This window comes from Podospora pseudoanserina, chromosome 6 (genome assembly GCF_035222485.1).
Source record: "Podospora pseudoanserina strain CBS 124.78 chromosome 6, whole genome shotgun sequence".
Lineage (NCBI taxonomy): Eukaryota > Fungi > Ascomycota > Sordariomycetes > Sordariales > Podosporaceae > Podospora > Podospora pseudoanserina.
Window position 1 is genome coordinate 1,146,090 of NC_085925.1, and position 19,548 is coordinate 1,165,637.

A 19,548-nucleotide genomic window follows, 5' to 3' on the forward strand; every position below is an offset into this window, starting at 1 on the left:
CCAGAAGATAACATTGCCCTTAACTGCTTGACTAGGGGAGAGCGGACGGGATCCCGTATTTTCAGCTAGGTATGGCCGTATGTGATAGTTGGGGTAGGGAAAGAGGCTTATGTGGGGGACGGTGGTGGTGACAGAACATCGGTTTGAAAACCAACCACCCGTGGACACGCTGATCTCGCAGAGGTGTTTGCCAATCAACTCGAGGACTCACATTACACGCAGGTACGCCAACGGCTACTTTTACCAGATGCTGCGACCTCTGTTCAAGGGGTAGGTTATAGCCGCCGGGGACTCGATATCACTGCCTGTGAGGGGGGAGGCACGTTTGAGCCATGTGCGGGCACGGCTTCATGAGTTTTGGTATCGGATTGTTGTTTTTATTGTACATTTAGAATACATCACATACAACTGTACTCTCCTCCGCCCCTGTTGACTCCGCCCTTGAGCCAACCAAATGCATCTCTATACACATCATGTCCTTTTGGTTCCAGTCCTTTTACCCACCCCAAGCAAACATGTGCATAACCCCCTAATTTGTCTTTCCCTATCCTGTAATATCATCCCTTCTACATATATTACACACATCCGCCCTGCCCCTCTACCACTAGCTCAACGTCTCCTCAAGTACCAGTTGAAAGCCAACTGCGAGGTGTGCATGTTGAATGGCGTGGGAATCTCAGTCTTGCCCGGGCGAGCAACCGGATGACGGAGGTAGACGGCGGCGCAGATCTTGGGGTTGACCTCAAGATACCGGGGGATGAACGCAAATGCGGACATGTAGGGGCGGGGCCTCCACGGGGTGGCATATGGCTTGGAGGGGTCCCATGGGTTGATCTTCTCCTCCTCGAGTAGACGCTTGAGAATCTGGGACTCGACCATGTCGAATTTGGTTTGACCTGTTGGTACTGGCGTTCTTGTCCTGAGCTGTGGGTAGTCGGGGGTGGAGGGGTTGGTGGGTGCCTCGGCGGCAGGGGCTTCCGCTTGTTGCTGTTGCCGAAGCTCTGCGCGCTCGGCGGGGGTGAGTTCCAGTTCGGACATGAGGGAAGCCAGGTTCTCCATGTCGTCGCCGGTCTCCTGAACATCGGTGCCTACTTTGCGGGCTCTGTTCATGGCCTCCTTGATCTTCTTGGAGAGCTCACGGATCTCCTTCTTGTGGCCGCCTGAGAGCTTATCCTTGTTCTCCTCGATGATCTTCCTGGCATGCTGGTGCAGTTGTTTCAGCCCGTCGAGATGTTGAGCTTTGAGTTGTTCGGGGCTGAGCTCTTCGGCGGACTGCTCAGCGGCTTTGACGGTTTCTTCGGCGGGCTCGGCATCCTCTTCGGCTGTGGGTGTCTTTGGTGTGCTGGACGACTCGGACTTGGAGGTCTTCTTGCGGCCGGTGGCAATCATTACTTTTTCCGGGTCGACCTGAAAGAGATCACCTGGGTTTAGGAGATATCCGGGATGTTGCATCTGTCACACAAAGACACGTGTTAAGAGGCTGAATTTGAACTGGTCATTACGGATAGGCATACCTTCTTCCCGTTCACCTTGACGGCACCGTGAATAACGAACTGGCGGGCCTGCCTCGCACTGCTGGCAAACAGAGCTCGGAAAACGGAAATATCGAGACGACGCTCTTGGGGAGCAAAGGTCATCTGCATATAGGGTGTCATGCCCTCGGCATTTCCAGTGTTGCGGGCGACATTCTTTTCAGACCTCCCTGGCTTGACGTCACGTCCAGAACCACGACCAGCTGCCTGCTCGCTACCGTCGTATTTGGCCATGTATGCTGGGTCCATGTTGACGGCCGAGAGCAGCCTCCTGCTAAACATGCGCTCCCACTGCTTCTCTTTGATATGCTCGCCGTGATAGGCACGCGTGGCAGCTTTGGCGTGCCATTTTTGCTGAAAGAAGGTGCCAAAGTTACCCTTCCTATCCCTCATCCGGAAGAGGTTGAACAGATTGTATTTGTTCCATGTTTGTCTTACGCGCTACACTGTGAATTAGAGGCCTGGATGTCATGGAGATCATGGACAGAGAGGGGTAGAGAGAGAGAGAGAGAGCAAGGTCCCCAGACTTACGCCACGCTTCAAAGAATGAAAGCGTAATATCCTACGCTCGCACCTCATCTTGATGACTTCTTGGGGGCTCCCCTTGTTCAATGGACCAGGCCCGACTCTTGGAAGCGCAGGGTGAGCTGTGGGAGGCAGCTGGAGATACCCAAGGGACTCGGTATAGCGTCGTTGCGAGCTGATGCGCCCTATCGCTATCGCCCGAAAAAGTTTCCAATCGGGGCCGGTCCCCGGCAGCAGCTCACGTGAGATGCCGGCCAGCAACTGAACGAAAGGTACCTGGAGTTTGGACCAGTGAGGAGCGAGTGTTTTCCAGACGGGAGCTAGCACAAGATCGGACTAGTCTGTGCTTATCCGGCAGGCAAATGTGGGGAAGATGCGGGTGCCCAGACCCCAAGCGGCGGGCGGTGACAAGCTGCACGAAAAAAAAATCCAATTGAAGCAGCTCGATGTGGGGTTTGCGCCTGCGCGACAGCAGTTTCAGTGTTGACTTGGAGACCGCGCTGATTGACCAAAAAACACCCATTGCCAAAACTTTGCGACAAGGACAACAGCGACCAGAGAGACTCTCACAACAATAGTACTCGTCGCTCCAGCCCTAGCTTCCTATTGTTCGCTCGCTTCAATAGCCTTCGAGTCACTTGTCCGTAAGTCCATCTGACTCCTCGCCGCGCCTTGGGGGGCTTTTCACTTTGGCGCACTGCTTGCTTGCTACCCCACCATCCATACCCATCCCATTAAAAGCTGCCCTCCTCCCCAGCTAGTTCTTTTCTCCCTCCGTTACACTTTTCCAACCCGCCAACCCGAACTCTGTCAAATTCTTCCCTTCTATTTCTAACCCGCTTCCCAGCAATTCTCAATTCCCACGGTACTCTCAATCCATCACCTTCACATCACATCGCAACCATGAGCGACGCTGCTGTCAACCAGCCCGAGGTGGCCGCTGCCGCCACCGAAACCCCCGCCGTTGAGCAGACCACCGCTGCCCCTGTGGCCGAGGTCGAGATGGCCGATGCTGCCCCAACTGAGGCTGCCACTGAGAAGTCGGAGGAGAAGGCCGAGGAGAGGACCAAGGAGCAGACTGGTGCCACCAAGCCGCTTCCAATGCTCAAGACCACGGCCAAGATCGACACCAACTACAAAAACAACAGAAAGTACGATCCTTCTACTCAGGAAGTCACCGACGACCCCGTCCAGATTCGCGCTCAGGTAAGCTCAATTGCAACTGATTGCGTTGAGGCAACTGCTGACAATTGCGCAGGTTGAGTTTTGGTTCAATGACAGCAACCTTCCCGGCGACAAGCACATGTGGGAACAGACCGGTGGTCCCGAGAACAAGCCCGTTTCCCTCAAGCACATTTGCAACTTCAAGCGCATGCAGCGCTTCCAGCCCTACAGTGCCGTCGTGGCTGCTCTTCGCGACAGCACCCTTCTCGAGGTCTCCGGCGAAGAAGGCGAGGAAGTCATCAAACGCAAGGTTCCCTATGTTCTCTCCACGCTCTCGCCACAGGAACGCCAAGCCAGAAGCGTCTACGTCAAGGGCTTTGGCGACGAGCACGGTTCCAGCCAGTTTGAGATTGAGCAATTCTTTTCCCAGTTTGGCAAGGTTCAGCACCTTAAGCTCCGCCGCACCAACGAGAACCTCTTCAAGGGGTCCGTGTTCGTTGAATTTGATTCGGAGGAGACTGCCGACGCCTTCGTCAACAAGGAGCCTGCCGCAACGTGGAAAGGCCATGAGCTATTGATCATGAAAAAGGGCGAGTATTGTGAGATGAAGGCGAAAGAGATCAAGGAGGGCAAGATCCAAGCATCAAACTCCCGCAAGTCCACCTTCTGGGAGGGTAAGGAAAAGACCTCGACCCGTGGCGGTCGCGGTGGCGCTCGTGGTGGCCACGGTGGCCGTGACAACCGCAATGGCGACAACAATGAGGATAAAAAGAATGGTTTCAAGGGTGGTCGTGGTGGGCGTGGCGGGCGTGGCGGGCGTGGCAGGGGAGGTCGCGGTGGCCGTGGTGGCAACAGGGATAATAATAAGGGACAGGATGGGAAGAGGGAAGAGAAAAAGCCCGCCGTTAATGAGTATGTTCCGTCATCTTGTCTTTGACATCAGTCCATTGCTAACTCATTGTTTCACAGCGGCGAGATGCCTACCATTCAGGCCACGAACGAAAAGGGCGAGGTCGTCGTCAAGCCTGCCGAGGCCAACGGCAAGCGCACCCGCGAGAACGACGAGGCGGCTGCTCCCCCGGCCAAGAAGGTCGACACCAAGACCGAAACTGCCGCCGCGCAATAAAGGAGAGAGGGATATTTACGACTCGATGTGGAGATTTTTTGCAGCATCAAGGATAAAAAAAGGTACATTTCATTCAGGCCATCGACACCACATTTGCATCTTCCCTTTTGGCGGACAGATTGGGGACTGTCAAAGATATCCGGATGCTTTGCGTTGTAAAATTAGAGATTACTCTGGGCTGGCGTTTTAGGGCGGGTCACGTTGGGGGCTCTGGTTCTTTTTTCCATACCGGACAGGTTGATTTTAGGGGAATATTATCAGCGTTTTGCTATCAAGTGGTTTGATGAGATGAATGGTGATTTGTGTGACTCTCTCAAACCATGTGCGTTTTTGTAAGTGACATTGTTGATATACTATAACACGCATTTTTGGGGGGGACTTGAGAAACAGACATTTTGCTGCCGGGTTTCCAAATTTGTGTGTTGAAATATTGATCGTTTGAGAGGAAGATGAAATTAGCCTATCGTGTCTTTTGATGAACGCTGTCGTAAAACTCACATTCTCGCCGTGCCCTTGTAATCGCCATGATGCTGGAATCCAATCATCATCAGTGGCCATGTTGATCTAGCGTGGAATATATCTCCTCGTTGGGGTGGCCGTCCTCGATTTCAAACTTTGCTTCCCCCCTCCCCCCGTCAAGATGCCTCTTTGCCTAGGTACTTTTCCCACTTATCCTCGGCAAACAGCTCCTTCATTATCCTGCCCTTTTTCTTCTTTTCTTGCTCGTATTGCTTTCTGGCTTTTTTGGCGTCTAGTAATTTCTCTTTAGGCCGTGGTATATTTTTTGTTCCCTTTGGAAGTTCAACCCCTAACCCAAGCCTGTCGTCTTTTGGCTTTGGCTTGAGGGGGTGTGCGATACCCTGCTGATCAGACCCCAAACCCCTTCTGGAATCTGGATCCCAACCTTGGGAGGATAGATACTGCAACCCCATGCGGGAGCGGTCGAGGGAGGAGGGGGGGTGGGAGTGAGGGAGGGAGAGTTGGTGGGGGAGGGAGAGTTCGTGGTTGGGGAGGATGGGGAGGTTGCAACTTGGGCAGAGGGGGGGTGTTGGGGAGGGTTTTGTTGATGGGGGATCTGAGTGGTTGTTATCTAGGGAGTTTTCATGTCCTATGGGTGGTTTTGGTTCTGGTGGGAGGACGAGAGCGAGATAGAGGTCGGATACTGACTTTGACGTATCCCGTGCTGGCTCGTCGGTGGAGACTGTCTTCAGAGAGGAGGATGCCGGGACAAAGGTTACCGGGTTGCGGTAGAGGCCGGAGCCGAAGGGGCGTTTTTGCTGGAGGGGGAGTTCATCTTCTGGGTTGTCGAATGGGTCGATGGGAAGGGTGGGAGTGGGTCCTGGTGGTGGTGGCATTTTTTGTGGTTTGTGAGGGGTGAAGGTGTCTATGAAGATGAAGGTGAAAGTGAGGACGAAGAATTGAGGTGCTAGGCAAAGAAAGCTTGGCTCCCGATCCCTGTTCAACCAACTTAAAAAAAAGCCCGCCCCACATTCGAATCAGGGGTGAGAGAGCAACCTACGTCAGCTAGGCTGGAGAACATTCGTGTCCAAATTTATTATTTTTCGTCATTCAAAATCCCCTATTCGCGACCAAACCCGCCTCCTTCGCGACAACTCGACACTCCTTTTTTTCGAAAAAAAAAAAATAATGCCCCCATAACCACACACAATCCACCAAAATGCCCCTCCCCTTCCTCGCCTCCCTCTACTTCGACGGCCTCCCCCCCTGGTTCCCCGACCCCCTCGTCGCCCTCAAATACACCACCGCTCTCGGCTCCCTCGCCCTCACAAAATGGTACACCTCCGGCCGTCCCAACCCCTCCGAGCGCAAGCTCCACGGCCGCGTGGTAATCATGACGGGCGGCACCTCCGGAATCGGCGCCAAAACAGCCTTCCAGCTCGCCTCCCGAGGCGCCCAGCTCTGCCTCCTAACCCGACAACCCCCGAACGACCCCTTTCTAGTCGATTACATCGACGACCTCCGCACCCGTACAAACAACCAAATGATCTACGCCGAGCAAGTCGACCTCGCCTCCCTCCACAGCATCCGCCAGTTTGCGACAAAATGGATCGACAACGCGCCCCCGAGAAGGCTAGACATGGTTGTCCTCTGCGCCGCAACGCTCACCACCCCCGGGCATAAGAGAAGCGAGACGGAAGAGGGGATCGAGACGGAGTGGATGGTCAATTACCTCGCCAACGTCCACCTGCTAGGGATTTTGAGTCCCGCGATCAAGGCCCAGCCGTTTGACAGGGACGTGAGGATCATCATCCCTACCTGCAGCAGCTACATTGGGGCGCCGAAGCTGGAGCCGGGGGATGTGACAGACAAGAGGAGATTTTGGTCACCGAAGCTGGCGTATGCGAGGAGCAAGCTTGCGTTGATGGTTTTTGCAAAAACGTATCAGAAGCATCTGGATGCGTACAAGAGGCCGGATCAGCTGCCGATGAATGCGAGGGTTGTGATTGTTGATCCGGGGTTTGCGAGGACGGTGGGGATGAGGAGGTGGTTGACTAGGGGGTCACTTTTGGGCTTGTTTCTCTACGTAGTTTTCTACTTTGTTGCGTGGTTGCTATTGAAGAGCCCGAATATGGCTGCGCAGAGCATTTTGTTTGCGGCTATGGATGGGGGGTTGTTGAGGGGACCGGGGGGCAAGTTTATCAAGGAGTGTATGGAGGTTGACTTTGCGAGGAGAGACATTGAAGACGAAGAAGTGGCCAAGAAGTTATGGGAGGAAAGTGATAAGTTGATTGAGAAGACGGAGAAGGCTTCTGCACTGAGAAGGGCGAGGGAGAAGAAGGAAAAGGAGGAGAGGGAGAAGGTGGAGGAGATTGAGAGCTTGGTGGAGACTATCAAGAAGGGGAAGGCGAAGCAGGGGGAGGAGAAGAAGAAGAAGAAGAAGACGACGACGACGGATTAAAGTGCGAAACAATAGGGGGGTGGAAGGAAGTGAGTGTTGACTTATACCTATAGGGTATTTTTCGGCGTGTGGTGGTGGTCAGACCGATGGGCCGGCCGGGCTTATCCGTTGATCAATCGGTCGCTCGGTATGTTTGGTCAGAGCGGGGCCCAAGCCCGCATCTCGGCACTTCACGTGCGACGGGACGGACGTCATTGAAGCGACCTCACTTCAGCTATTCATCATCATCATCATCATCAAACATATCGGTTCATCATCACGACAAAGTTCTCAACATTCCACACCAGATCTCTATCAAATCTCATAATTTCAAACGACAGGCCAGCCCTTTTTCATCAGCTCAAAGGTCACCTCACGAGCCGAGGTTCAAAATCAGACAGCGCAAGCAATGGCAGCTACACTATCACCACCGCCAGCGCTCAGCAGCCAACAACATCCACAACAAGAGTTCATTGTGCCATGTCAAGCTGTCTGGCCACATGCACAACCAAATCCCACACAAATACAACAACGCCCACCGCCACAGCCAGCCTTCAATCCTGCACACTGTCACCCAGTCTTCTTCAGCGATAAGCTCCGGCGTCCGCCATTTGCCCTAGGGTCAGGGCCACAGTTGAACCCAGTCGCGCATGGATATGTATACCAGGATGGGACAAGGCCAAACGGCAAAACTAGTGGATCGAGGTTATGAGGTTATTCAAGCGATATAGAGGCAAGGCAAGGCAACGAACGACGCGTGTATAGATAATATCAGTACAATACAAGTACAACCCAAGCTCATAAGCAAGAGGACAAACATCATAAAAGAGAGAGCCAATATACCACGGGCAAGGAAATAACAGAACAAAACATTCCCAAACTCAGACAACACAATTTGAAACCCATGAGTTCGCCTGCTTATACCCATCCCAAAACCAAAACCAAACCCAAAACTTCCCATCACCCCTTCTTCCGCCCACACGATTTAAAACAGAGAAAAAAAAATATTGCTTGTACAGGAATACAGTGTGATGGCATAACCCTAAGGAAGATTATTCTTCACACTCACCACCACCGTCACAATAATCAACACCAAAACCAACCCCAACAGCCCCATCAGCTTCACATTCTTCCACCACATTCTCCTCTTCAGCCCCCTGCTCCTCACGCGAAACTCCCTTGCTGACCCGCCCAGGCGATCGGTCTTGTCGACAAGCAGGTCGATGCGTTCCCCTCTCTCCAACAGGCCCTCAATGTTTCTCGTCATGATGCCCCTCACATCCTCGATCTCCCTCTGGGCGGTACGAATGGCGTCGTCCTGCTCGGCGTTGTCTTCTCCTCTCACATTGTTGGTGCCGTACTCAATCATGAGCCTCTTTAGGTCAGAGTTCAGAGAGGCGCAGCCGTAGTTTGGGAGGGTGGCGAGGTCGGTTGATTGAGGGGGGTAGGCCTGGGGAGGTACGGGTTAGTATGATACAGTCCTTTGGGGACTGTAGTGCGTGTATAATCAAAGGGGAAGGGGGAAGGAGGTGGGACGTACGGCGAGGAATTTAGTTCGGATCGCGGTGAGGTAGTTGAACGAGATGCGTCGGGATACGGAGGACGAGTCGGATATCACGAGGAACGTGAGGGGGAGGGGGGACTCGGAGATGTAGTTGATGTGGTAGGTTCCGTGGGTGTAGGTTAGCTTTTGGGGGGTGGAGTGGTCGATCTTGGGGAGGATGAGGGTTGCTAGTTGGGGGAGGTTGGGGGAGGAGGAGGTGGAGGATTCGGTTAGGAGGGTGGAGGAGTAGGATATGCAGGAGCTGAGGGGGAGAGAGAGGTTAGTATTAAGGTGAGATAGGGTGGGAGAGGGATAGACGTACTAGAGGAGGGGGGTGGAGGTGGATGAGGAGGCCATTTTGATGGTGGTTGTGGTCTATCCAGCGGTGGTGGCGATGGCTTGGTGAGAAGCTTGCGGGTTGATTGATTGATTGCCGGATTTATATGGACGCGCCGATGAAGAATCGAAGCTACTGCGGGTGTATGATGTGAGCGAGCGATTGATGATCACAAGTCTACGAATCGGGGGGTTGTGTCTGGGGAATGCACAATGACGAAGCGTTGGCAGTTCCGCACGGTGGAAACCCTTACCCAACGGTTGGAAACGCCAAGCCCAGGTCCCTGCCACCATGGGGGCGTGTCTTGGCAGAAGAGGAAGTTGAAAATCTCCGATAAGATAACAACTTTTTGTTTTGGGACGTGAACCGCCACCACTGACACCCCCCTACGATTGTTATACAACCACGAACGACCGAGTTTACGGGGAACAAACGAGCGGCCGATTTAGACGGGGAGTCAGCGAGAGACTGCGCACGCACCCCAGGAGGATGGTGTCGAAACCCACGCTCCCGACATGAACGCCCTGCTCAGGAATGCCTACAAGTGGCCGAAATGCACACCACCAGTGTCCGCAGCAGCGTTTTCCACCGCGCCGTCGCCGTGGCGCAAAGCGGCCAACTCGTCGTCCAAATCCAGGGAGCGTGAGAGGAACATTATAAATTTGCACCACGAAATCAACGACAGCCTCGACCAGCTCAAAGACAGCCTCGACCATGGCGAATCCTCGTCCCGCGGCGGCCGCCCCAGTAAGAACAAGTCCACCTTCAGCCAGAAGCGTAGCTATCAGATGTTTGAGGTGCTCGTCAACGCCAGGGTGAACAAGGTGATGCGAGAGATGGGCGATTATAGGGACCGGCAGGAGGATTGGCGGGCCTTTGGCGTCAACAACCAGGTGCAGCTCGACAGCTCGATCGGCCTCTTCAAGAAGGCGCTCGACACATGTTTTGCGAAAGCCACTGAGAAAGGCATGATTAGTCGTTCGGACAACCCCCTATTCTGGAATCTGCGGAATTCTTTTGTCAAGGGCGACAACAGGGGGCTCAGCTCGGAGCTGGTGCACAGTTTTCAGACGTTCTTGATGAAGGAGCGTTTCCCAGACGCCATCAACGAGCTGCACAGAGAGATCGCCGACCTACGGTTTCCCTACGAGTGGTACCCGGCGACTAGGATGCTGCAGCGCACCGTTCATCTTCACGTCGGCCCAACAAACTCTGGGAAGACTTACAACGCCCTCAAGGCTCTGGAAGGCGCCAAGACGGGGATATACGCTGGGCCGTTGCGGCTGTTGGCCCATGAGATCTGGTCACGGTTTGCAGCCAAGGGCAAGCCATGCGCTCTGGTCACGGGTGAAGAGGTCAGGATACCCGAGGGCGTCGACAGGTGGTTCCACAGCTGCACGGTCGAAATGTCGCCCCTGAACAAACCGGTAGATGTGGCCGTCGTTGACGAGATTCAAATGATCGCCAGCGAGGACCGCGGATGGGCCTGGACACAGGCTGTTTTGGGCCTGCAAGCTAAAGAGCTTCATCTCTGCGGAGAGGACAGAGTTGTCGAGCTGATCCAGGACCTCTGCGCCAGGATCGGCGACAGGTGCATCGTTCACCGGTACCAGCGCCTGAACCCGCTCGAGACCATGTCCAAGTCTCTTCGTGGAGACTTTAGGAATCTGGAAAAAGGCGATGCGGTCGTTGCCTTCAGCCGTGTCGCACTGCACAAGCTCAAGGCCGGTATCGAGCAGGCAACCGGAAAGAGATGCGCCATCGTGTACGGCAGTCTGCCTCCGGAAACAAGAGCTCAACAGGCGGCGCTCTTCAACGATCCAAATAACGAGTACGACTACCTGGTCGCCAGCGACGCCATCGGCATGGGGTTGAACCTGGAGATCAAACGAGTCATCTTTGAGTCATCTTCCAAGTTTGACGGCAACAAAGTGCGAAGTCTGACCGTTCCCGAAATCAAACAGATCGGCGGCCGCGCTGGTCGGTACAGGACGGCTTCCGCCGAGATTGCTTCCGCGCAAGAGGGTGCTGCCGGTGGAGAGGAAGCGGTGGAAGCAAAGGTGGAATCCAACACTGGATGGGTGACGGCGTTTGATTTTCGGGATCTGCAGGACATCCAAAATGCTTTTCAAAAAGAGGCAAAGCCCATTGAGACGGCCGGCCTGTTCCCTCCGGCGAACATCATCGAACGCTTCCATACCTACTTTCCCCCAAGAACACCCACGTCGTTTGTCCTGACCAGATTACGGGAACTGGCCAGACTGTCGCCACGGTTCCACCTCTGCGACTTTGACACGGCACTCGAAATCGCCGATGCCATCCAGCCATACAACCTCAGCGTCGCCGACCGCTGCGTCTTCCTCAACTGCCCCGTCTCCTTCCGGGTATCCCGTGACAGAGAGAGCAACGGCCAGAGAGAGGCGCTCCAGGCGTTTGCCAAGTGCGTTGCCGAGATGGGGAGCGGTCATCTGTTAGACTTCGACTGCATCGACCTGAGCATTCTGGACATGGACGAGGAAACGAGGATGACCATGTTCAACAACTCAGCCTACTTGCAGAGCCTCGAACGGCTGCACCAGATTATCACCATGTATCTCTGGCTGAGCTATCGCTACGAGGGCGTGTTCCAAAGCCAGTCGATGGCGTTCAAGGTCAAGGAGATTGTGGAGGACAGGATCACCGAGTTCCTTGACAAGCTTACGTATGTTACGTACTCGCAGGCCAGGCGTCGGCAGGCCATGCGTGAGGCGGCCGAGAGACATAAGAAGGCCGAGGAGCAGTTGCTGGGGGAGGAGGAGCAGGAGCATTTGCAGGAGCATCACGAGGAAGAGCCGGAGGAGCCGATCATCGAGATTGTGGAGGAGCTGGATCCGGAGGCGATCATTGGGGAGGCTATCGAAGAGGGGGGGACTGGGGAGCGGGAGCCAGGACCGGACGCTGAGAAGAATCAGGGGTCGGGGTGAGGGTGGAAATGCATGGGTTGTACGATTTGGGTTTGCATATAGGATGGGATGGGATGGGATGGGATGGGATGGGATGGGATGGATGTAACTTGTAACATTAGCAGTGTAGATGGTACGGCGTACGATAGATAACATGTCTGATGAGTTGGAAATCAATCAGTTTGCACACATGTTCTGGCCTTGATAAGGTGTGGACAACCCTTGCTTGTTTGGCCGGGCGGGCCGCCAAGCTAGCTATGAAGTCATTACCCCAACCCAGCTACCCCACCTGATCGACCTTGAAGGGCCCCCCTTTCAGGCAACCAAACAGACGAACGCAGCGCTGCCCTCGGCAATCACAAACTCTCGGACCTATTCCGCATTCTTCACACAAGCTATATCCGCTCTCTTTCTCTGTGAACTATCCACCACCAAACATCAACACTCAGGCAAAGCCAACAACTCCCCAGACCGCCACAATGTCCAACCCCGACCCCCCCACCACCACAGCGCCCGCCTTCATCCCCCTCGAAGCCAATCCAGAGCTCATGACAACCCTCCTCACCAACCTGGGCATGTCCCCCACCCTCGCCCTCCACGACGTCTACTCCCTCACCGACCCCGATTTGTTGTCTTTCATCCCCCGCCCAGCCTACGCCCTCCTCCTCGTCTTCCCCATCACCCCAACCTACGAATCCCACCGTCTGGCGGAGGACTCCCTCCTCCCCGACCACGTCCCCACCCCGGACTACCCCGTGATCTGGTTCAGACAGACGATCCGCAACGCCTGCGGGCTCATGGGCCTCCTCCACGCCATTGCTAATTCTCCCGCCGAGTTCATCACCCCGGACAGCGACCTTGACAGGATTGTCAAGACGGCGTTGCCGCTGGACACGATCGGACGGGCGAGGTTGCTGGAGACAGAGGAGAGTTTGGCGAGGGCGCATAGGGCGGCGGCGGAGAGGGGGGACACGGCTGCTCCCGAGGCGACGGATGAGGTTGATTTGCATTATGTTGCTTTTGTCAAGGGGAGGGATGGGGGGCTTTGGGAGATGGATGGGAGACGGAAGGGGCCGATCAGGAGGGGGGAGTTGGAGGGGGAGGAGGATGTGTTGAGCGAGAAGGGGTTGGTATTGGGGGCGAGGAAGTTTTTGGAGAGGGAGGGGGGGGATTTGAGGTTTAGTGCTGTTGCGCTGGCGAGGGGGTATGATTAGGTGATGGTGATGGGTTGGTGATGGGTTGGGCATTGCTACGGGGCGTTTTTAGTGGTGGTGATTTTTATCTACTTTGTGTCAGAGGCAGGAGGAGAAAACAGGAGGGCGTTTGTGTCAGGGTAAGAGTTATGTTGGTTTTGATCGCTGTAGGTCAATGTGACTGGTGACGATACAATATAACCTTTTTTCCCCTTTTCTCTTCGATATAACCATGACTTCAAAGTCCCGCTCCAACGCCCAGATTTGGCTCCTCGTCGGGTCGATTGCAGATGTACACCTCCCCTCCTCCACCGCCCCTCCCACCACCTGTGATCTTCCGGATGTTGTGGAGGACTGTCTGTAAGGGTTGGCGGGAGAGTCGGACGTGTTTTGATTCTTGGGCGTCCTGCCATTGGGCTATTTGGGAGGGGGTGGTGGGTTGGTATTCACCTATGTGGAAGCGGGAGAGAGAGGGTTGTGGTCATGATGGTTGATACGCATGATGGCTGGAGGTTATCACGACGCAAGTAGGTGAGGCTCAGGTGAGGTTGGTGGGGAGATGCTCAGATGGTAGTTACAACATGGCACTTTTGACAGGTTTGGGGAAGCTGCTAGGTGGCAGTGAAGAGACGATTCTCCCATCTCAAAAAATACTTTGCTTCTGTGGAATATCGACGCCTCGCTTTCGAGAAGCAATGCTCACCTTTGACGTGATGACGAGCATGATCATGGCATCAATATTGACTCCCAGAAAGGAACCTCTACCGCTCAGCTCGGGAGATGACGACTCCGATTGTATTGTGCAACGCCGCACAAGCAGCTCGGGGCGCGGGGGGGGGGGTTGGGTTATTTAAAGCATCCAGAACGGGAGAGGGCGTCGACGAGAATGCTTCAACGACAGCCGGAAGGAACACGGTTGAGGAGGGAAAAACTTCGAGAACTTTGTTGTAGGACGACATCCTCAGCTGTCCCGGACGTCCCCAGGCGATGTGCATCGGCTGGCGGGAGAGGACACTGCCGTACGCAAATAAACGCAAACGAAGACCGGTGTGTCTTCCTTTTCATACAGGGAACAAGACAAGCAGGGCAGTGTAGCAGCAGGAATCCGTACCTGCAGCCAGCTAAATAACATTCCCGTCGTCAGCACACATACATATCGCCGACCAACAAAATGCGCCGAGATGCAGCCCATGTCAGCTCTCTCCCCGCCGCCACCCGACAGACAGCCTTGACTCGCTGTCACTCTCACCCTCGCAAAGATATCGCACTGCTCGGCGGTTAGAGAGAGTGAGGCATGCAGTGCCGTTGAAATGCGGGCGAGAAACAGCATGAGAAACAAAGCAGCAACAACGAGATCAAATCTCCATTAAGAGATGTCGATCTCCCCCCTCCTCCCAACCCCTGGCGCGTCTTGGGGGAGATCGTCACATCGACAATCGACGCAGGCGAGGAACATCCTGGCAGATCGACGAGCAGGGGTTGGGGAGGCACGGAAGGGAGCCAGGGACCCTTGCGGCGGACGGACCCAAAAGACGCAACCCACGATCCTCTCTTTGGGAAGACTCCGGAGATCGAGGTTTAGCTTGCCGAAAGAAGCAACGAGAGCCATGTGTCGAGGCCTGAAACCAGGCCACGCTAAAAGACAGGAAGTGAAATCGAGTCTTCAGCAAAAGACTCTTTTTCTTTTCTGAAGAAAAACTGGTGACGGCAAAGATATGCATGATTCATGCTAATTTTCAGCCCGTCAATCTTCACCATCTTCACAGGACAAACGGACCTGTGGTACCTGCCAATGTCTCATTTGCCGTCCGTCTTCAGCCACAGGCCATCGTTGGTCTCTCAAGTATCTATGTCGAGGATTGACCTCCAACAAGACCTGTCACTGTCATCCCAAAGGGACACAACTCCGGGGGATCAGACCTCTCTGCCGAGACGGCCCAACCACGCCGTCGACACGCAGGAGCAAACGCACGGTCTTTGAATGCTGCCTCGACTTGCTCGACAACACTGTTCGGACTCGTCCCAGAGACCGCTAGAACAGTTTAGCCGCTTTGGCGCTGTTTTTTTTCTTCCCGTGCAAACGCAGAGAAACAACCCCTCCTTACCCTCCTCCTTCAAACAACGCTCCCCGTCCTGCCTTGCCCTGCAGATGCCGTGCCGTGCAGCTAGAAGACTGCTCGCCTCCAATGATAGGCTGCGAGACTTTTTGAATCCCCGCGGCGCGCAAACTTTTTGCTCTGGTCCCACGATGTGTGAGAGCCCATGGCTACACACGGGGGTGTTTGATGACTGAGTGTTATCTTCCTCTCACACTACGGAAGCGGCGTGTGGTACTGCTGGCACCCCCAGACAATGCTTTCTCGGTTCACATCCCAACCAGGTGCTTGTGCTACCGAGCGTAGTCGTGATCTGCTAGCCCCCCCGCCGTCTGCCATCTCAATATATCCTACCACGACTCTAGCCTTGTCCCCGAGGTAGAGCTCAGCTGTTCCTCCCCTTTCTTTCCCCACCCCATGCTCCCAGGCGATCCTTTGAGTGCTGTCCACCTGATTCCTTGTGATTTTTCCATTCTATTCTGCTTCCCTCCTTTTCATTCTACATCTTTCTTTCTTTTTTTCTTTTTCTATTATTATTACGTTTTTGACCAAAGGTAGCCTGGGGACGAATGGGCTATCCTCTTTTCGAATATGGGCATCTTCAGCTTTCTCTCAAGAAAGTCTCATGACAAGCACAAGGCTGCTTCTCTAAGAGCACACGCCTATGACACGACAGCCGCTGGGACTGTCCCTATTCAAGGTGAGCATGTCAACAATATTGCTGCGGGTAGAGATCCAAGTGAGCTTACACGTGTAGGAGCATACCCAGTAGCAGGCAATGGTCCCAATGTTTTCGATACGCTGTCTGGGGGACGACCAGACTCTCGTCATGCACAGCTTTCGTCGACGGTGCCGGATAATCACAACGGAGCTGCGCCTGCCCCTGGGGTTCCTCGTTATCGAGACCCGACTACTGACCGACCAAACACGGCTCCCAATGGGCAGCCAACGTTGCAACATGTGAGCTCCGGGACCAGGTTGAGGAAGGCTGCCAAGAAAGGTCCTCCCATCTCTTTCAAGATGCTTCGAAGCGTTGGCTCTACTATCAGTGGCGGCTCGCGGCCAGGATCGAAGGGTTCCGAGTACGAAACCAAGAGTACCTTGCGAGGTACTGTCAGCCATTCACGCTCCAGCTCAATGCGTAGCGAAAGTGGCAGGTTCAGAGATATCCTCGACGCCCATTCCGAGCTCAAGCCTCCCGACTTTCGAGCCAGAGTCAAGGCTGCCGGTGCCAAGGACTATGGAGAGGACGTTGCCGAAAGGAACATGGGAGAAAATGGGTTTGATCTGGAGTCAGAGCATGTCAAGGCCTTCTACAACAGCCATCCGAGCGCACCCCGGCCGAGAAGGTCAGCCCCTGCTCTCAACCCAAGAAGCTCGAGGCACACGATTCGGGAGGCACAGAATGGTCAACAACCACCAAAAAGGCCGATGGCTCCCCCACCTGCTTCCATCGCCCCGTCTCAGCGCTCTCTGCCCCAAACACTGCCGGGCCAGACGCCCCGACACAAGCCCGCCGAGACCGCCCTGTACGCTGACATGAAAACCACGGGCGGCGGACACCTGAAGCGACGGGTATCAGTCAACACCTACATGCCTCCAGCTTCCTTCCAGAACACCAGCGCCGTCTCCTTGAGCAAGGTGCACGGCTCAGAGATCAACACCATCGACCTGGACATTCTGAAGCCGCCGATTGTGATGGGTGCTCCGAGGACAAGCGGGGAGACCCCGCGGACGGCGAGGATACCGCGGGATTCGGTGATGCTCGCGAGGAGGAAGGTGTCGATACCGGGCCACCTTGCTCGGCGTGACAGCTCTTCTCCAGAAAGGACGTTTTCTCTCCGGTCAGCTACCACCCGACCCCAGCACCAACACCAGCGTGCGTCAATGAGTAGTTCAGCCAGCGCATCGTTTTCCCCCCGCCACCGTCACAGTTTACACACGTTGCACTCGTCTATTTCTTCGTCTGGTGTTCAGAGCTGGGATGGCAGCACGTTTCTTCAGGGAACAACAACAACAACAACAACAACAACAACACCGCTGGCTTACCCACGTCGTCTTCACACTGCTACTCAACCCTTTCAGCCACTGTCCGTGTCTGAGGTTGATGTTGACGCTGTGGATGATTGGGTGGAATTTTGTTCTTGTTAGTGATTTTTTTTTTCTTCTCTTTCTTTCTTCTTTTTCTCATTTTTTTTCTTCTTTTTTTCCTTATTTCGACACTCACCCATTTTTTTGCTCAGCGACCATGTGCTAACTTTGCGTGTTCTCTCTTCTAGCCCACAAGACAGCTTCTACAACCCCTAAACCTACCGCTTCCTCATTGACAAACCTGGGGTTTCGTCATCCCCTCTCCATGATGGGAAGCACACCGCCACCGCCGCCCTTGAACCCCCCCGCCCGACCGGCAACCGCTGTACCGTTTGAGATCCCTGAACATCACGTCCCGATTCGCACGAGGAGTTTGAGAGGTTACTCGGCCTCGTCCGGGACACCGACCACGCACACCATCACGGTTAGATCCTCCTCCAGTCCTGGACGTCCGCAGTCACGAACGACGGTCACGTCTGCGTCTGTGGATGATGACAGTCTGGCGCCCGAGGCGGTCAAGCTTGCTGAGGGGGAGGATGATGGTGGGTTTAATATGGATGATCACATTTCTTCGGATGAGGTCGATAGCGTTCTCGGGTGCGGGGGGAAAAAGCCGAGCGGGGAGGGGGAGGAAGAGCTGCTCTGGAAGGAGGAGGGGTATGGGGGTGGGGGGTTGATGTTGCCGGGGTTGTGGGAGGTTTTTCCGGAGGCGAAGGTAAAGGGGAGTTATGATGGGATTGGGGATAGTTTTGGGCCTAGGGGCGGGGGGAGGAGGAGGAGGAGGAGGAGGAGGTATGTGATTGATACGGGGGTTGAGTATGGGAGTAGTGGTGATGAGGGAGAGGGGTTTGGTGAGGAGAGGAGGGAGGAGGAGGAGGAAGAGGAGGAGATGGTGAGGGGGAGGGGGGTGGTTGTTGGAAGGGTGAGGGGCAGGGGAAGGAGAAGGGGGAAATTGGAGGGGATTTATGGAGAAAAGGAGGGGAGTGATGCTGATGATGAGGAGGGGACGCCGAGGGGGAGGAGGGCGTCGGTGGGGAGTTATTACATGGAGTTGAGGGAGAAGGTTGGGGTGGGGGTTATGGAGGAGGAGAAGGAGGTGATGGGCAAAGTGGATGCGGCTGCTGCGGTTAGGATGAGGAAGCAGGCCAAGTGTGCGGAGAGGGCGGCTGGTGGGGGAAGGGTTAGGCTGCGAACGGGAGGGGAGGGGGCGGCGAATATTGGGGTCAGGAGGAACAAGTCGGTGCCGGTGTTGTGTGTTGAAGGGGAGGAGTACAGGGGGTGAATTTGTGTTTCTGGTAGGGTTTGGTGTTTTGGATTTTGGTGTGAATAGGTCCGCACTGTTTGGGTTTTGCTGTTTGTTTTGGATTTCGGACACTCATTGCTAGGGAGTTGTTGGGTTTTCTTTTGTTTCCTCGAGGGGGCGGTTAATACTCTCTGAATGAATCGAGGCAGGAGGACCTCACGGGAGGAAGCTGGCGAGCGGACAAATGGCATCGAGATACCACGGCAGCAACAACGACATTGACGGGACATTATCATCTTTCTTACGGAATGGGACACAAAATGGCAGCACAACATAATATGACGGCGGCAAGGCAAAGGCTAGTAGGCCGGGAAAAGGGGGAAGGCACTGGCTTACTTACATCTATCTGTCTGGCTTTGGCATGCATTGGGTACATAGATTGGGTGTTTTCTTGGAGGGAATCACATTTGGATATATTTAAGGTGTGATAATGTATGGGATGGGAATCCAAAATGATGAACACATTTTTGCACCTCTGAATTGTGCTCGAGTTATTCTAGACATGACCACGTACGGGCTGCGAAATGGGGAAAGGGAGGGTTAGGGTTAAGCACCTATGAATCTCAAGCAGCCGTGAGCCGCAAACCCATTCTCCGGGCTGACTCAAACGGGCAAGTTTGGCCGAGCTTGATGTGTGAGGGGCAACTTCTCAACGCTTAAACTCACTTCGTTGGGGGAAGGATTATCTGCGATTCTCCCGCCGTTGAAGAGCTCAGAGGGTTTCATCGCATCGGCAAAAATAAACGGTCTGAAAACAAAGGGCATAAACAACAGCTCGACTCTGGCCATTCCTTGAC

At 54.6% G+C, this 19,548-nt stretch overlaps 10 protein-coding genes across 10 annotated transcripts; 6 read left to right on the forward strand and 4 right to left on the reverse strand.

The window, feature by feature from the left end:
* Positions 1 to 294: 294 nt before the first annotated feature.
* QC764_605850 (uncharacterized protein) lies at positions 295 to 2,748 on the reverse strand. Its single transcript, XM_062949091.1, has 3 exons — positions 2,064 to 2,748; positions 1,515 to 1,973; positions 295 to 1,452 (listed from the first exon to the last, which is right to left on the reverse strand). Exons 1-3 carry the CDS (start codon positions 2,109 to 2,111, stop codon positions 610 to 612), a joined length of 1,350 nt encoding a protein of 449 aa, XP_062797322.1. The 5' UTR covers positions 2,112 to 2,748; the 3' UTR covers positions 295 to 609.
* On the forward strand, positions 2,243 to 4,570 carry QC764_605860 (uncharacterized protein). The gene is made up of 4 exons (XM_062949092.1): positions 2,243 to 2,701; positions 2,905 to 3,263; positions 3,316 to 4,133; positions 4,191 to 4,570. The coding sequence occupies exons 2-4, from the start codon at positions 2,961 to 2,963 to the stop codon at positions 4,345 to 4,347; spliced, it is 1,278 nt and encodes a 425-aa protein (XP_062797323.1). The 5' UTR covers positions 2,243 to 2,701; positions 2,905 to 2,960; the 3' UTR covers positions 4,348 to 4,570.
* Positions 4,571 to 4,982: 412 nt separating this feature from the next.
* Positions 4,983 to 5,702, reverse strand: QC764_605870 (uncharacterized protein; the record flags this gene model as incomplete). Its single annotated transcript, XM_062949093.1, has 1 exon — positions 4,983 to 5,702. One exon carries the CDS (start codon positions 5,700 to 5,702, stop codon positions 4,983 to 4,985), a length of 720 nt encoding a protein of 239 aa, XP_062797324.1.
* Positions 5,703 to 6,025: 323 nt separating this feature from the next.
* Positions 6,026 to 7,267, forward strand: QC764_605880 (uncharacterized protein; the record flags this gene model as incomplete). The annotated part of the gene is made up of 1 exon (XM_062949094.1): positions 6,026 to 7,267. One exon carries the CDS (start codon positions 6,026 to 6,028, stop codon positions 7,265 to 7,267), a length of 1,242 nt encoding a protein of 413 aa, XP_062797325.1.
* A 388-nt stretch (positions 7,268 to 7,655) lies between these two features.
* QC764_605885 (uncharacterized protein) lies at positions 7,656 to 7,958 on the forward strand (the record flags this gene model as incomplete). Its single annotated transcript, XM_062949095.1, has 1 exon — positions 7,656 to 7,958. One exon carries the CDS (start codon positions 7,656 to 7,658, stop codon positions 7,956 to 7,958), a length of 303 nt encoding a protein of 100 aa, XP_062797326.1.
* Positions 7,959 to 7,985: 27 nt separating this feature from the next.
* QC764_605890 (uncharacterized protein) lies at positions 7,986 to 9,146 on the reverse strand (the record flags this gene model as incomplete). Its single annotated transcript, XM_062949096.1, has 3 exons — positions 7,986 to 8,696; positions 8,787 to 9,051; positions 9,112 to 9,146. 3 exons carry the CDS (start codon positions 9,144 to 9,146, stop codon positions 8,289 to 8,291), a joined length of 708 nt encoding a protein of 235 aa, XP_062797327.1. The 3' UTR covers positions 7,986 to 8,288.
* A 495-nt stretch (positions 9,147 to 9,641) lies between these two features.
* SUV3 (RNA helicase) lies at positions 9,642 to 12,089 on the forward strand (the record flags this gene model as incomplete). Its single annotated transcript, XM_062940920.1, has 1 exon — positions 9,642 to 12,089. The coding sequence occupies one exon, from the start codon at positions 9,642 to 9,644 to the stop codon at positions 12,087 to 12,089; it is 2,448 nt and encodes an 815-aa protein (XP_062797328.1).
* QC764_0091070 (uncharacterized protein) lies at positions 9,665 to 12,220 on the reverse strand (the record flags this gene model as incomplete). Its single annotated transcript, XM_062940921.1, is given in 3 exon segments — positions 9,665 to 9,907; positions 10,353 to 12,132; positions 12,148 to 12,220. 2 exon segments carry the CDS (start codon positions 10,419 to 10,421, stop codon positions 9,665 to 9,667), a joined length of 312 nt encoding a protein of 103 aa, XP_062797329.1. The 5' UTR covers positions 10,422 to 12,132; positions 12,148 to 12,220.
* Positions 12,221 to 12,547: 327 nt separating this feature from the next.
* YUH1_2 (ubiquitinyl hydrolase 1) lies at positions 12,548 to 13,282 on the forward strand (the record flags this gene model as incomplete). Its single annotated transcript, XM_062949097.1, has 1 exon — positions 12,548 to 13,282. One exon carries the CDS (start codon positions 12,548 to 12,550, stop codon positions 13,280 to 13,282), a length of 735 nt encoding a protein of 244 aa, XP_062797330.1.
* Positions 13,283 to 15,948: 2,666 nt separating this feature from the next.
* Positions 15,949 to 17,664, forward strand: QC764_605920 (uncharacterized protein; the record flags this gene model as incomplete). Its single annotated transcript, XM_062949098.1, has 2 exons — positions 15,949 to 17,503; positions 17,645 to 17,664. The coding sequence occupies 2 exons, from the start codon at positions 15,949 to 15,951 to the stop codon at positions 17,662 to 17,664; spliced, it is 1,575 nt and encodes a 524-aa protein (XP_062797331.1).
* Between the last annotated feature and the right edge of the window lie 1,884 nt (positions 17,665 to 19,548).